This window comes from Trachypithecus francoisi, unplaced genomic scaffold (genome assembly GCF_009764315.1).
Source record: "Trachypithecus francoisi isolate TF-2019V2 unplaced genomic scaffold, Tfra_2.0 Lachesis_group11, whole genome shotgun sequence".
Lineage (NCBI taxonomy): Eukaryota > Metazoa > Chordata > Mammalia > Primates > Cercopithecidae > Trachypithecus > Trachypithecus francoisi.
Window position 1 is genome coordinate 57326950 of NW_022681456.1, and position 17514 is coordinate 57344463.

The window sequence follows — 17514 nt, forward strand, 5'->3', positions numbered from 1 at the left end:
CTCAGGAGTTTAAGAACAGCCTGGACATGATAAAACCCTATCTCTACAAAAAATACAAAAATTAGCCAGGTGTAGTGACACATGCCATATGCCTGTGGTCCCAGCTACCTGGGGGGCTAAGGCAGGAGATGCTTGAGCCCAGGAGGTTGACACTGCAAGTGAGCTTTGTTTGCGCCACTGCACTCTGGCCTGAGAGACGAAGTGAGACCTTGTCTCAAATATATAAATTTGTATATATGTATGAGCATGCAACCAACTCTCTTGTTTTTCAGAACAGTGTAAAATTTTACATTTATCATTAAACCTCATACTTGTGGAATTCTGAAGATTTTTATTCTTATCTGAGTAATTTTGGAAAACAAGATTTGTTATTCCTTTCATGATTGAGTTGTATAACTGAGAACATCAAACAATTTTAACTTTTCCCAACTTGATGCAGAAAATATGAATACTCTCATTTTGGTCACAGGATTTTAGGTTAAATGTTATTTCTTAAAATTCTTAATTGAGCCTGATTAACACAATAAAATATACCTGCCTCATCCCCAAGACATTATTTAAAAATAAAGGAGCTGGGCACAGTGGCTTTTGCCTGTAATCCCAGCACTTTGGGAGGCTGAGGTGGGAGGATTGCGTGAGCCCAGGAGTTTGAGACCAGCCTGGGCAACCTAGCGAGACCTTGACTTGCTACTCGGGAAACTAAGTTGGGAGGATCACTTGAGCGCAGGAGTTGGAGGCTTCAGTGAGCTGTGATCATACCACTGCCCTCCAGACTGAGTGACAGAGTGAGACCTGTCTCAAAAAATAAAATAAGGCAGTTCCTCTTTCTCATGCACCTTTTCCTATGCTTTTTCATTGTATGAATAAGTGAATTGGAAAAGTTGGTTAATCAGATTATCCCAAACAAAGTAGCATTTTAAAATGAATTTTTAATTATCCATCTCAACAAAAGGAATTACAACATAACTAATGTGTCTAGTGGGATAAAAGGAATTCTTTTAAAAGGATAAGGGGTTTTTGAGCTCACATCTCTTAAGTTGATTCTTCAACCATTTAACTACTTGCCTTGTAGGTTTGCTGAATCATCTGTTACTTGCTTTAAAACATACATTTACGGCCGGGCGCGGTGGCTCAAGCCTGTAATCCCAGCACTTTGGGAGGCCGAGACGGGCGGATCACGAGGTCAGGAGATCGAGACCATCCTGGCTAATACGCTGAAACCCCGTCTCTACTAAAAATACAAAAACTAGCCGGGCAAGGTGGCTGGCGCCTGTAGTCCCAGCTACTCGGGAGGCTGAGGCAGGAGAATGGCGTAAACCAGGAGGCAGAGCTTGCAGTGAGCTGAGATCTGGCCACTGCACTCCAGTCCGGGCGACAGAGCGAGACTCCGTCTCAAAAAAAAAAAAAAAAAAAAAACATACATTTACCTGGACGTTTAACAAACCTTTCTAAACCAAAATGTCTGATGTGATCACAGTAACTTACCATTATCCTTGTTGTTCCTTATATCTGTAGCATTATATAATTTTCAAAGCAAATTGCAAAGTATTTTAATAAATAAATGTCCCATTATTTAAATCTCTAAAGGTCAGATTTTTGATAGCACCTGCAATCTGAGATATAGTCATAAACCTCAAACAATATATTACCAAGTACTAAGTTAAACACTTTACGTATCATTTAACCCTCAAAGCAACCCTATGAATTAGTAGTAGTATCTTCATTTTACAGATGAAGAAACTAAGACTGACAGATGAAATTAACTTCTCAAAGTCACAGAGCCTATAAGGGGACAGCAGTTAAAGGGGAAAAGAGAGAAGAAAAAGAGAAGGAAAGAAGTAAAAAATATAACATGCTAAGCATTCTAATGCCATTTAACAAAGAGGCAAGCAGTAATATACCTTAAACTTGCCTATCTTGATGGTCATCGTTAAGAGAGTGGTCAGTAAAGTTTATGAAGGACGGGAAACTTAGTTTAGTAAAATATCCCCAACAAAAAAAATCATTTACATTTTTGGCATTTGAAAGGTGTTTTGATTTAAAAAACTGAGGTAGTAATGTAGAAAAGACTGGAACGTGGTCATTCCTTTTTGTATTTCAGAACTAGACTGCATGTTATGTCAGAGATTCCTTGAGGTATGTGAGTTAAAGATTCCTTGAGGTCGGTTTACCAAGCTCATGTGACACCCTTCTGGCCTGCTGGTCCCTATGTACAGTAATCTTTTAGGAATAACCAAGCTAGAGCTTAATTGTTAGGGAAACAAATTTGATTTTTTTTAAGACAAGGTCTCACTTTATCATCCGGACTGGAGTGCAGTGGTGCAGTCACTGCTCACTGCAGCCTCAAACTCCTAGGCTCGGGTGATTCTCTTGCCTCAACCTCCTGAATACCTGGGACTACAGGGACATGCCACTATGCCCAGCTAATTTTTGTGTTTTTCATAGAGATGGTGTCTCACCATGTTGCCCAGGCTGGTCTTGAACTCCTGGGCTCAAGCAATCCTCCCGCCTTAGCCTCCCAAAGTGCGGGGATTGCCAGCGTGAGTCACCACGCCCGGCCACAGATTTCTTCTTGTTCGTAAAGATAGATCTTAACTTTAAGATACCATATGAACAGTTTTAAAAGATGAGAAATTAATATAGTGAGATAAGTAAGAACATGAAGCTGGGAATTAGATGAGGGTACAAATGCCAGCTCATGCACTTTGTAGCTTTGCGACTTTGGAAAGATATGTAATCTGTTAGTTTTAGTGTCTTCATTAGTAAAAGAGGGATACAACTACTATCTCCTAAGTTTGCTTTGAGTATATAAATGTTTAACATATACAGTTGATCCTTGAACAACATGGAGGTTAGGGGCACTGACCCTCCACTCCCCTGTGCGTATAAAAATCTGCATATAACTTTTGACTCCCTAAAAACTTAACTACTGTAATTGTGTACTGTTGACCAGAAGCCTTACTGATAACGTAGTCAATTAACACTTACTTTGTATATGTATTGTATACTGTATTCTTACAATAAAGTAAGCTAGAGGAAAGAATATGTTATTTTAAAAAATCATAAGGAAGAGAAAATGTATTTACTATTTATTAAGTGGAAGTGGATCATCAGAAAGGTCTGTCTTTGTTATCTTCACATTGAGTAGGCTGAGGAGGAAGAGGAAGAGTTAGTCTTGCTGTTTCAGGTGGCAGAGGCAGAAGAGGTGGAGGAGGTGGTAGGGGAAGCAAGAAAGGCAGGTACACTCAGTGTAAAAAAATCTGCCTATAAGTGGACCTACGCAGTTCAAACTGTGTTGTTCAAGAGTTAACTGTACTTTGTAAATAGTAAACAACCATGAATATTCATTAACTTTTAAGGTAATACTATTAACATTTTTTGTTTAATAGTTTCTAAAAAGTACACTACTGTAAACATTATCCTATTAAGTTGTGGGAAGTAGAATCTCCTAATAATTTTAAGCCATCATATTCCTCTGACAATAGCCATGCCATTTCGTGTTCCCAGGGCCAAGGAGAAGACAGAAACCTGTTTGGCTTGAGGAATGTTATGAAATTGTTTTGGTATCACAATATATGCCATCATCATTGGAGTAATTAATGTGATGTTTCAACTCCAGTTCTTAAAGGAGTAACTTTCCCAAAAGTTTAACTAGGTTGATTTCTACATTGAAAATTGTTTGCATTTCCCTTCTGGTTCAGCCAGTTAATATCACCTTAATAGCCCATGTTTCATACCAAGTAACAGAAGTGTTTTTAGGAGAGAGGAGAGAAATGAGCTGCAAGTACCTATTTTATTTTCATTTTATTAATTCATTAGATATTTACTGAGTTCTTTCTTTTCTTTGGGTGATACACACTGGGTATCATTGACAAATAAATGTGTTATCTGTTCTTATTAATCTAAAAATGGAGGGAATTGTATACAAAGGTGTGTATCCTTGATAATATCTAGTAATATTATGCACATCTGGCCACTCAACATTTGAAAGCCACCATTTGGATCAGGTTCTGTATACTTTCTTGGCACTGCTTAGGAGTACTGCTAAGAACTTTAAGTGCCTTCTGCTGTGTCTAACAATAGTTAAAAATAAAACTTCTGGACATTGAAGCAGTATGTTTAATTTTGTTTTTCCAAAATAAATAGAGCTTTTAAGTTTTGTGCTTTTCTACTCTGGTGAACCTATGTGGTCTCTTTAAACAAGCATTACATTAGGAAACCTGGGTTCTGATCTCTGCAGTGTTAATGATTGTTAGTTTGGAAAATCAACCTTCCTGAGCCTCCCTTTCATGATTTGTAAAATGGAGATAAAACAATCTGTTGTGCCTATTGTTCAAGATTCTTGTGAAGATTAAATGAAAATGTGAAGTATAAACTGAAAGTCTGGAAAGAAATTTAAGACATGAATAATTTAGTGAGGAAATCCCACTCACTTGATAGGTAGAAAGTAGTAGATCCTAGAAATATTGGTGTTTACACACTGTACAAATTAGATAGAGTGACTTAATACTGGTTTCTAAAAGTGTTTGTATTTCTTCCTGTTGGAGGAGGAGTAGAAGCAGGGCAATATGTGCGTCAGCTTGTTAGAATTTGTGTCTTTTGTTTGTTTGTTTGTTTTAAGAATATTTAAACTGTTAAAAGATAACATTACTTTGGCTACTTTTGTCCTAGGAATAAATAATTATATATGTTCTTAGAAATACTCTTTTTTTTTTTTTTTTTTTGAGACGGAGTCTCGCTCTGTCGCCCAGGCTGGAGTGCAGTGGCCGGATCTCAGCTCACTGCAAGCTCCGCCTCCCGGGTTTTTACGCCATTCTCCCGCCTCAGCCTCCCGAGTAGCTGGGACTACAGGCGCCCACCACCTCGCCCGGCTAGTTTTTTGTAATTTTTAGTAGAGACGGGGTTTCACCGTGTTAGCCAGGATGGTCTCGATCTCCTGACCTCGTGATCCGCCCGTCTCGGCCTCCCAAAGTGCTGGGATTACAGGCTTGAGCCACCGCGCCCGGCCAGAAATACTCTTTAAAAAAAAATGTAAAATCTACAAATGATCTTACTTAACTTCACATTGTAGGTTTGTATACTGATTAGTTTTAACTTTTTTATATTTATGGATTTAACATGGATTCATTTTTAAAGACATACTATATAGGGAAAAATTCTATTTGAAAACTGACATTTGCTTAAATCATAGCAATAAATGAGAAAGATGTCACATAGTTTTAACATTAATTTTTATGCTATGTGTAGAAAATCTGAAGGATTTAATTATTTCTCTTCTGTTTCTATATGATTTCAGTCTGAATCTAAACTTTATAATGGCTCAGAGAAGGACAGTTCAACTTCAAGCAAACTCACAAAAAAAGAATCTCTTAAGGTTAGTTTCCAGTTATTTCTGAAAGGTAATTTACATTGTGCTTTGCATGTGTGTTTGGAAGTAGGCTAATAAGATAAATATATATGTGTGTTCCTAAAGAAAGAAAAAATATCCAGTGGTGCAGACAGGCAGGCACACATAGAAAATGTTAATATTTGTATGGTACACTGTGGTCAACTGATAAGGCTGATTGATGACTGTCCCAGAGCAGACTGCTTCAGGCCTCAAATGGCAGCTGCAGAGGCTAAGGACTTGATATCTCTACACAAATGTATCCGAACTAGGTATATCATCCCTGTGTTGTGGAACTCCTGATGGGAACTCTGGCACCCATTGAAATTAGAGATTGCTAACTCCTGGGTCATGGCCTGAACCTGACCTGCATAATGTTTTAAAATTTTGACCCAACAGTTAGTTAAAAGTTCAGCTATCCAATTTCTCTGAGAAATATGTAGCATTGGGCTTACCTTCCTGAGTGGCCATAGAATCTGGAGCTTAAGAAACACTTGCTTTCCAACTGGCTCTGGTTCCTGCCTAGTCTATTTTACCATTTGTGTTCCATGCCTGGTCCTATATATATTTGTATTTGCATCCGATATTAAATCAGATGGATTAATAAAGACCAAAATCTAAAGTTTTGGGGGTACAGAATTATTAAAATTGTATTATGTCTAGTCTGTTTATCATTAAATACAACTTTTCTGGTGTAAGATTTTGTTAGTTTTTAAAAATGTAGTCACTAATAGGTTATCATCACTCTTCCCCTATCCAAATTATAACAACAAAGCAACAGTAAGACCTCATTAGTCCACTGCTGATTCCCCAAATGATTAGAATTAACTTACTTATGAAGGTGAAACTTTGATATTTTGGATAAACTAATTTTATAGTTATGGCTTCTTAATTATGTATAACTTACATGTTAGTATTGGGAAAGAGAGCAAAACTTCAATTGCAAACAGTTGTGGCATTCTTTGTTATCTGAAAAAATTGGTAACAGAGAAGGTTTCTATCAGTAAGATAATATATTAATAAATATTTTAGAAGCAGTATAGGCCAGTGGTTAAAAGAATAGCTTTGGGAGCTAGTCTGCCTCTGTTTGAATGCTGACTCTACAATTTACTAAATGTGTGATTCTGAGCAGGTTACTCTCTCTACCTCAGTTTTCTTATCTATAAAACAAGGATAATAATACTTCTGCTTCACAATGTTGTTGTGAGGATTAAATGAGGTAATGACAATACAAGTAAAGTGCTTAGAACTGTGGCTGGTTCACAGAATGCCCTCAGTGTTAGAGCTCTTATTATTTTAATTTGCAGTAGGAATCCTATGTAACATTTAAAAGAATGAGAATGATACAGACATGAATAATCTTCAAAAAATGTTTACTGGGGGAACTTTTTGCATGCTAAACACAAAATGTAAATGTTTTATAGGTTGTTACTTAGAAAAGGTCTGAAAAGACAGTATTTTCCAGAAGATTAACAGTCATCAATTTAGAGGATTGGAATAGGATGGGGTATAATAAAAATGGCTTCTAGCTTTATGTTTGAAATTTTTATTGTGAGATTGTGTTAATGCATTGTGTAATTAAAAAGAGGTAAAATTGGCCAGGTGTGGTGGCTCACGCCTGTAATCCCAGCACGTTGAGAGGTGGGCGGATCACTTGAGGCCGGGAGTTCAAGACCATTCTGGCCAACATGGTGAAACCTCATCTCTACAAAAAATACAAAACTTAGCCGGGCATGGTGGCATATGCCTATAATCCCAGCTGCTTGGGAGGCCAAGGCACAAGAATTGACTTAACCCAGGAGATGGAGGTTCAGTGAGCTGAGATTCCGCCACTGCACCCCAGCCTGGGTTACAGAGTGAGACTGTCTCAAAAAAAAAAAAAAAGAGGTAAAATTATTTAAAAGATATGTAGAACTGCACTAGTGGTCAGAAAAACTAGATTCTAACCTTGGTTGTCTAAGACTAACTCCTGCTAAAAAAGAAAAAAAAAAAAACTATAGTATTTTTATTGTCAGATTCTGGAATTCTAAACCTCTTTAGAATACTAGACTATTAGGATAAAAGACAGTGTGGTGATTCCACAGAGACCTAAAGACAGAACTATGCGACCTAGCAATCCCATTATTGGGTATATACCCAAAGGAATGTAATCGTTTTATTATAAAGACACATGCATGTGTATGTTCATTGCAGCACTATTCACAATAGCAAAGACATGGAATCATCCTAAATGCCCATCAATGAGAGACTGGATAAAGAAAATGTGGTACACCATGGAATATTATGTAGCCATAATAAAGAATGAGATCATGTCTTTTACAGAGACATGGATGGAGCTGGAGGGCATTATCCTTAGCAAACTAACTCAGAAATAGAAAAACCAATACTGCATGTTCTGACTTAGAAGTGGAAACAAAATCATGAGAACACATGGACACACAGAGGGAAACAACCCACACTGGAGCCTTTCAGAGGGTGAGGGTGGGAGGAAGGAGAGGATCAGGAAAAGTAAGTAATGGGTAGTAGGCTTAATACCTGAGTGATAAAATATGTACAACAAACTCCCATGACACAGGTTTACCTATATAACAAACCTGCGTTTGTACCCCTGAACTTAAAATAAATTGCTCATTTCTGTTGAGTTTTTAGCTTTTCTATTATTTCTATAAAATAGGTACAAAAGAAAAATTACCGAGAAGAAAAGAAAAGAGCCACAAAGGAGCTGCTCAGTACAATCACAGATCCTTCTGTTATTGTTATGGCTGATTGGTTGAAGGTCAGTGTGTTTTGAATCATGAATTCAGATTGCTGGATGTTCATCTACTGGGATGGAAAAGCCCAGAGTATACCTAAAGCCTACAAGACAAAAACAACTCCTAAGATGATTGTTTTTCACTGGCAAAGAAACTATTATTGTATTCCCGGAGGTTCTGTGTTCCCATCTTAATGAAGAGAAGGAATCTTAATGTCTTTCTTAACAGTAGCATCAATTACATACAGTATAGCAGTTCTTTTAAAAAAGCTTTTAGATTTGTGTGATATGTTGTCTAATATAATGTGCTGTAAAAAATACTTTGCTTGCTATTCCAATTATTGTTAAGTATTACCGTACACTTAGTATATTATTGAAAAGATGAGACAAACTTAATATAAAAGCTATTTTTAAATAGTTGGATACATAATATATTTTTTAAAAATGAAAATTGTTAATTATCAGACAGGCACACATTGCTGTTTCCAGACCCTATTCTTTTGGCCTCTGGTTATTTTTATTTCCTTTTCTTTCATCCTGGTCACTCTATCCTCTTTCTCATTCTTATCTGAAAGACAGCTGTAGGGATCCTAAGTTTAAGAGTGATCTTGTAGGACTCTGACTCACAGAAAATTTTAGTACTTGGCGTGTACCTGAGAATCACCCCAACCCTGAAAACTTTCCACTTTTGCCAAGACTTACTAAGGCCTCTGACCTCATAAGCCTTATGAGATCTGTCTTAGGACTCCCCTCACTAAAATGAGAGTCTAGTGATAGTTTCCCTGACAATTCAGGTAACTAATTCTAGGGTTTTCAATCTTGTGCTAATAACACCTTCCAACTTGTTTTGACTCTACTTAGAAGTGCATTAGCTCAAGTTCTCACTTAGGTTTTTCAGAGTTAAAGCTGCCTTCTATTAAGTCCCCAACACATTCTCTGGCTGACTTTCTCTACCTTACCTTCCTTCTGATAATTTGTCCTTCGTGTTCTGTTGCATCTCCACGATCCAAAATGTTATTTCAGAGTACCTGTCTTCCTTTCACCTCTCTTGTCTTACCATTCTTTTACATATACACATATCTTAGATTTTCTCTTTTCTTCATGCCTGGCTCCAAACTCCTTCTTTCTAAGTGTTTCTTGTTGAGAGTTACTGTGGTGTGCCTATTTGGGGGATTAGGGAATCCTGTATTATTTCATACTTCATGTAGGTGCATTGAAATAACAGATGTTTTACAGTAAATAAAAGTATAATTCTTATTTTTGATCTAAATATTAACATCCTTTCACTGTTTTGAATTCACTGAATTGCATAGATACAATTTTAATAGGTGATGGAAATAGAAATTTATAGAAAAAGTAGTTTTAGACTTACTATTGACATAGCGTTAAACCCTAGGATAAGGAACATTTTATGAGAGTATAGGGATTCATGTAACTTGTATTTTAAAATATCCTCCAATAAATTTATATGGCATACTTTATGTAATTACTGGGAACAAAGTAATTTGAATAAGGTAATTTTAGGGGCTAGGAGGAAATTATTTTCTCTTCCTACCACTCACCAAATACTTAGGGAATGCCTAGTGTGTTCCAGCAGTGTTTTCAGCACTGTTGATGTGGTAAAGGGGAAAAGTTATTTTAAGCAGAATCATCATATACACACAAATAAGATTATAGCCATGATCAATGTTACAAAAAGAAGAATCTCAGTACTAGGAAAGTATATTTTAATGGCCCCTGACCTGGTCAGGGAGATTAGGAAAATTATTCTACTTAGTACACTATTTCGAAACTGTTGGCCTGTCTCTCACTAAAATTTAAGCATCTTAGAAACAAGAGCCATGTCATTTTCATGTCTGTTTGCCGTGCTTGCCATGTAGTGGCTTTTACATAAAATATTTAAAGTGTGCATGTTATGGAAATTTCAGATTAAAACATCATATTTGCAAATTTTTTGGTTTGGACCTTGGGGAACAGATCTTCATTTTTAAAATAAATTTATCTTTCTGTAGATTCGTGGTACTCTAAAGAGCTGGACCAAGTTATGGTGTGTGTTGAAACCTGGGGTGCTACTGATCTATAAAACCCAAAAAAATGGTCAGTGGGTAGGAACAGTTCTTCTGAATGCCTGTGAAATCATTGAACGTCCATCAAAAAAGGATGGCTTTTGTTTCAAACTTTTTCATCCTTTGGAGCAATCTATTTGGGCAGTGAAGGTATGTAAGCGCTTGTTATATAGATGAAAGGTAAAGATGATAATCCATGAATAGAACTGAGATAAATCAATCAAATGAGTTTAATCCTCTGCCAGGACTTATAAATCTGTTGTGCTTTCCAGTGCATTATTCCCCATTCTGCCTCTACTCACAACAAAATGTGCACCAAAAAGCTTTGCCTTTGAGGTCTTTTTATATTGCATCTTTTTATCTCTTTTGCCCTTGGGGATTCAATTTGTACTATGTTTTTCAGTTTGCAATTACTAACTCAGCTTTGTAACATTGTATTATATTTATTGTTGTTGGTTTTGTTTTGTTTCCCGTGGCCCGCCCCATGTTTTTTCTCTTTATCAAAATGGTAAGTAGAATCCCTGGAACAGAAATTGCCTTTTTTTTTTTTTTTTTGTGGTCTTTCCTGTAGTGATGTAAAGATGTGATGGGAAGCCTATTATAAGCAGAAGCAATCTTATTTACTCTTAAAAAAAAATTTTTTTTTAATTACTTACTCTTGAGAAAGAGACAGGTGTCTTTAAAGATGAAGCATTAGGCTGGGCGCGGTGGCTCAAACCTGTAATCCCAGCACTTTGGGAGGCCGAGACGGGCGGATCACGAGGTCAGGAGATAGAGACCATCCTGGCTAACACAGTGAAACCCCGTCTCTACTAAAAAAATACAAAAAACTAGCCGGGCGCGGTGGTGGGCGCCTGTAGTCCCAGCTACTCGGGAGGCTGAGGCAGGAGAATGGAGTAAAACCCGGGAGGCGGAGCTTGCAGTGAGCTGAGATCCGGCCACTGCACTCCAGGCTGGGCGACAGAGCGAGACTCCGTCTCAAAAAAAAAAAAAAAAAAAAGTTGAAGCATTAATGTTTTTTATAACTGAAAAGCATTACTGTGGCTGGATGCAGTGGCTCATTCCTGTAATCTCAGCACTTTGGTAGGCCAGAGCAGTTGGATCGCTTGAGCTCAGGAATTCGAGACCAGCCTGGGCAGCATAGTGAAACCCCGTCTCTACAAAAAATACAAAAATTAGCCGAGTGTGGTGACATGTACCTGTAGTCCCAGCTATTCAGGAGTCTGTGGTGGGAGGATCACTTGAGCTTGAGAGAGATCAAGGAGGTTTCAGTGAGCCATGAGCATGCCACTGCACTTCAGCCTGTGCAACAGAGCAAGACCCTGTCTCAAAAAAAAAAAAAAAAGCATTATACTAACAGAATAAGTGAGTCAAATTTAAGTGGTTTTGTGTATGTATGTGTATTTTTTAGGCAAGATTTTACTGTCACCTAGGCTAGACTGCAGTGGCATGATCATTGCTCACTGCAGCCTCAACCTCCTGTGCCTAAGCAGTTCTCCCACCCCAGCCTCCCAAGTAGCTAGGACCACAGGCACATGCCACCATGCTCAGCTAATTTTTGTTTTTTTGTTTTTTTGTTTTTTTTTTTGAGGCGGAGTCTCGCTCTGTCGCCCGGACTGGAGTGCAGTGGCCGGATCTCAGCTCACTGCAAGCTCCGCCTCCCGGTTTACGCCATTCTCCTGCTCAGCCTCCGAGTAGCTGGGACTACAGGCGCCCGCCACCTCGCCCGGCTAGTTTTTGTATTTTTAGTAGAGACGGGGTTTCACTGTGTGAGCCAGGATGGTCTCGATCTCCTGACCTCGTGATCCGCCCGTCTCGGCCTCCCAAAGTGCTGGGATTACAGGCTTGAGCCACCGCGCCCGGCCCATGCTCAGCTAATTTTTAAAAAAAAATTTTGTAGAGATAGGGTCTTTCTGTGTTGCCCAGGCTGGTCTTGATTTCCTGGGCCCTCCTGCCTCAGCCTCCCAAAGTGCTGAGATTACAGATGTGAGCCACCATGCCTAGCCTAGTTTGAGTTTTTACAAAATGATCATTGCTTTAGTTTCTAAGAAGGCCAGTTATCATAGAATAAAGAAGTTAGAATTTCTCCTTTAGGGAAAACCACCTAATTGAGATTATGATTAACTAAAAGTAGCTTAATCCTTTTTGGGGGGCAGGGAAGGTATTGCTTAATAACGCAATATACATACACTTAGGAAAAAACTTGTACTTTTTAATCTTTATTTCAGTAGTCTGGAGTCACAGCGAGAATAAATTTGGGATTACCGAGTTAGTTCCATTCTGAGGTTAGGTGCTTCCCGCAGGGGAAAGAATTTAAACCCCCAAACCTCTGACATTTATATATTAAGCGATTCTCAAGTGGAGAAAATGACTTTCAAAACCTTTAAACAACAACAACAAAATATATGTATACATATACACATATACAAAAATATTATATATATACACGTGTGTGTGTGTATATATATAGTATTCTACTCTTAGGAATTGCAAGCATTAAAATAAATTTTAGGCCATTATATTAATGATTTTAATGTCAATTAAAATCAGTATTTTAATGTCAAATTTATAATATTTAATTCTTAATATTGGAAGAAGAGAGAAATCTGTATAATTATATAAATACTTCCCACAAGCAAAACCTACTTAGGATATTGTTTAAATATTTTGGAAGCCAGTGTTTATGACTAGGAAATAGTAACAGCTATGAATTCATGTCAGGTACTTTAGTATTTTACATGAAATCATTTATTTAATTCTCATACCTATAAGGAGGATACAGTTTCTTCCCATTATACACATGAAGAGATTGAACTCTGTTTTTCTAGCATGGAGCTATGATTGAAACCCAGGCAGTCTGATTCCATGTCCCACTGTATACTGGTTTTAGGAACTGGCCCATAAATTGTAAAGCTATTTGAAAATGCAGGTTACGGTATTTGTTAAAGCCATATTAATTTTTTTTCTGTTTTCATTTTGAATCTACATCTTTACTTTCTAACGTTTTGTGCGGAAATCTGTTTTGTTTTTTGACCCGATAACTTTAAAGAACCCTTTGAAAACAACTTAAAAATTAAGCTTTTGTATCAAAATTATATTTTAAATTCAATACTTAGTTTCCTTTCCAGATTTGTGTCTACCTAAGTTTAGCATTGGTGGTATTAATTAGTGTTGGTATTGTATACTTATAAAACAACCCTAGCCAACAACAACAACAGAATTTCTTTTTCTTTCATGTGGAAAAATAAAATCAGCTTATATAGTTGGTGTTTAAAAACAGGTATATGTCATTGGTTTTAAAGTAGAGATATATTTTTCCTTAGACCCAGTTAAAATTCATCTCTTTTTCTTTTGAATTATAATTCTATTTCCAGATGCTTTCTTTAGCCTTCTAGAAATTTAGTATTTCTTATCTCATTAGTTGTATCCATGGGATGGACATTGTTAAGTTAAAATTTGGTTTACTATGGTAAATTGCAGGTTCTTTTTAGTATGTAAGCAATATGTAGAGGTAATATTTAAGTGATAATTAATTTGTTCAGTTTTCTGCTAAGGAGATATATTTGTTAGAAAATTTTTCTTAATACTTAACATTTGCATTGTCAAGAATGATGAAATTAAAGCTTATTTGCTTTTAGATTATAATCCATACCTGATTTAGATTATTGCAGATAATATTGGATAGTATAAAGTTGAGATCTCATAATACTTACTCTCTACCATTTATTTTGTTTATTTTGTTATTAAGGGTCCAAAAGGTGAAGCGGTTGGATCCATTACTCAGCCCTTACCTAGCAGTTATTTGATCATCCGAGCTACTTCAGAGTCAGATGGTAAGTATAATTTTTGTTGGATTGGATTTTGGTCTTCATTTTTAAAAGTTTTTTTATGCCACTTTGTATTTTTCTGGGGAAATATATTTTTAGTATGGCATTTGCAGCAGAAGCATGGTAATCATAAATTGCTTTGAATGCTAAATATATGAGTAACTTAATAGACAAATAGGGATATCTGATAGAAAGGAAGCATTGTGTGATTTACCGATGAGTTAGCAGTTCAGAGTTTTCTTCTTCATCCTCCATGGACATATTAACACCTTTTAACTTGTTAGTGATCTTTATGGTAACTCATGTTTTATTTTAAAGATACATTTAATACTTTTTATATTTTACTACTAAATGTTACCATTTATGAGACATATACTTTTTTTTTTTTTTTTTACATAAGACATTCGAGCACAACCTTTTTTATTCCTCCTTTAATACTTAATTCATGAAGCAAATATGGGGAGAGAAACACTTAAATGATATCAAGGTAGCTTTCAAATCTTAATAACAGATTTTGTCCTCACTTTCATGCTTTCATGTTTCGTAGTTTAGACAAGGTTGGTGTAGGGAATCTTGTAACCTTCCAAAGTTTACTTTTATCTGATGTTTTTTTGTTTGTTTGTTTTTGTGTTTGAGATGGAGTCTCGCTCTGTTGCCAGGCTAGAGTGCAGTGGCACAATCTCAGCTCACTGCAACCTCCGACTCCCTGGTACAAGCCATTCTCCTGCCTCAGCCTCCCGAGTAGCTGAGATTACAGGCACACGCCACCATGCCCAGCTAATTTTTGTATTTTTAGTAGAGGCGGGGTTTCACCATGTTAGTCAGGATGGTGTCACACTCGACCTCATGATCCGCTTGCCTTGGCCTCCCGAAGTGCTGGGATTACAGGCGTGAGCCACCACACCTGGCCTCAGATGATTTTTTTAAATTAAAATATAGGTATGAGCTTTCAGTATGAAAATGCTTTACTTGACTGATATTCCCAGCAAATCTTGAAGTGATATATATGAAAATTAAGAGCCCCAAACAAATATAAGTGAAAAATTTTCTGCTAATTCACTTTTAAATTTTTATTTAAAAAATAAAACTATTAATGTTTCTCTTAACTAATATGGCAGTTAATAGTAGCATTATATAGGCATTTTCCTGACTTAAAAAGTTTCATACATACAAATAGAATGGATGTTAATCTTGAGGATAGACTTCCTATTATCAAAAACAGTTACTTCAGATAGTTTGTTTACAGTAGAACCATAAATCCTCCAGTATATTTTATGTACCTTGCTTGATACCTTCAAATTATACTGCATGTTAATGTTCTAAGATTAGAAAAATAAAGTATGTTTATTTTAGATTGGATATACTTTCTAATGCATGCTGTATACTATTCATTTATCAGTGGTTTGTAGCTGCTTAGTATGTGAAAAGCATTTGGAAAACTGAAAGATTGCATTAAGAAGTTCTAGCAGATGTTATGTTCAGATTAACTTTCCTAGTGCACGTTTCTAAAAGAAATAGTGGTAACAGGGTAAGTTAAGATGCATGCTAGTTTCATAGTTTTAAAAATTATACTGCTTATGAATCTGTGTTCATTTAGGAAGGTGCTGGATGGACGCTTTGGAGCTGGCTTTGAAATGTTCTAGTCTTCTTAAACGTACAATGATCAGAGAAGGAAAGGAACATGATCTGAGCGTTTCATCAGATAGCACACATGTAACTTTCTATGGCTTACTACGTGCTAACAATCTCCACAGTGGTGACAACTTCCAGTAAGTAGATTTTGCCACTGATTTGGTAATGTTTCAGAGACTGTGCTGTTCACAAAATTAGTTTGCAGGCCTAGAATTTTAGTAGTGTATCGAGGACTGAAATTTGCATATCTTCCTGTTATATGGTCTAAGACCTGGCTTAAAATTTGTTTAGCTGCTATAATCAGGTGTAGAAATGTATTTCCTTAGGGATTCCAGCCAATGTGATTTACTTTATCTTTCCCAAATATAGCCATGCTAATTATTCACCTTGTCTGTGCATGATGTACCTTCTATTAAGAATGATTTCTGCCTCCTACTCCTTGCTTTTTTCTCCTGTCCATGTATTCAAGATCAGTCTCAAATATTACATCATATGTGGAGCTTTATAACTATGAGACATAATCTATCTTTCTATAGAGTAACACGTTTTTAGTAATGGCACTGGACTTACTCTACCTGGTATTTGTGAAATTCATTTATATCCTGTTTGGAATGAAACTGTAGCCTATTTGTGGTTTTATTCCCTGAAGGATTTATTGTAGTTAACACTAAAAAAGCATTTCTCCAAGGAAACTGGACAGTAGTGCAAAGACTTTCTTGAGATTCAGGTCTTTTTGTTGCTTTGCAGGAAAAACATCAGACTTTTCCATTTCCTCCCTTTCCCCACTCCTTGGCTTCTGCTCTGTAGTCACTTTCATCAGCATTGAGGTTGCTCTTCTCAAAGTTAGACTGCTATTCTCCTCTTCTCCATGTAGCCTGATTTAGACATTTCTTCCCTATCCTTTTACCTGTTTCTTTTTTTTTCTCTCTCTCTCTGTATTACTTTAAAAAAATATTTAGAGCCAGGGTCTCACTCTGTTGCCCAGGCTGCAGTGCAGTGACACAATCATAGCTCACTGTAACCTGGAACTCCTGGGCTCAAGCCGATCTTCCAGTCTCAGCCTCCCCAGTAGCTAGAACTACAGGCCTGTATTACCACACTGGGCTGGCTTGCTTATTTATTTATTTATTTATTGAGACATAGTCTCACTATGTTGCCCAGGTTTTTTGTTTTTTTTTTTTCTTTTTTTCCCTACTCTCTTGAAAATCTCCATTACCTGACCTTTTATCTTATTTCTTTGCAGACCTACAATCTGGAGCTTTACCTTAATCCCAAATACCTGGTGCCTGAGTGAGATAGGATGGAATGGGGTGGGCTACTGACAGAGGAATGAGTGTTTGTTGGAACCTCTTTCCAAGACTTTCCCCTTTTTGTACAGACTATTTACCCTAATCACTTTAAGTGAGAATAGGGTAGATTCAGCAAAACTTACTTGATTTTAGTCATAGGTTCATTTCCTTCAGCTGAAATTTTCATTTTTAATTCTCTGGATTTTTGCTCAGGATTAAACCTTTCAGACGAATAGAATTTAATATAATTGTTTACCATTTACCATTTTCATATCTTTTTCTTGGACTCGTGAGGTGACTTTGGAAACCTTCATATACAGGCGGAAAGTCATAATTTATTTGAGTTCAGTTGAGAATCGGATTATCTGGACCTGCATTTTTTCTTCATACCATAGGTGACAGTGAGATTGATGGAAGTGATGCTGTTTGAAAAACTAAGAAAAATATCTAGCAAGAAGTCTAAAATTTTGGTTTTGGAAGATTTTAGTCCCAATTGGTAGAGAGGCAAAGAGCTCAGAGTATCATCTTTTCACATTTCTCCAGGTTTTTAACTTTTCTATGC

General features: G+C 36.7%; 1 protein-coding gene across 13 annotated transcripts in view; it reads left to right on the forward strand.

Annotated features, from left to right (window-relative positions):
• OSBPL8 (oxysterol binding protein like 8) overlaps positions 1-17514 on the forward strand; it is a 231126-nt gene that overhangs the window by 175314 nt on the left and 38298 nt on the right. For all 13 annotated transcript variants that reach the window (XM_033221204.1, XM_033221206.1, XM_033221208.1 and 10 more), the window contains 5 exons: positions 5297-5374; positions 8061-8162; positions 10151-10354; positions 13953-14037; positions 15629-15800. In XM_033221204.1, the coding sequence (XP_033077095.1) occupies positions 5297-5374; positions 8061-8162; positions 10151-10354; positions 13953-14037; positions 15629-15800 (641 nt within the window). The remainder of the gene's footprint in view (positions 1-5296; positions 5375-8060; positions 8163-10150; positions 10355-13952; positions 14038-15628; positions 15801-17514) is intronic.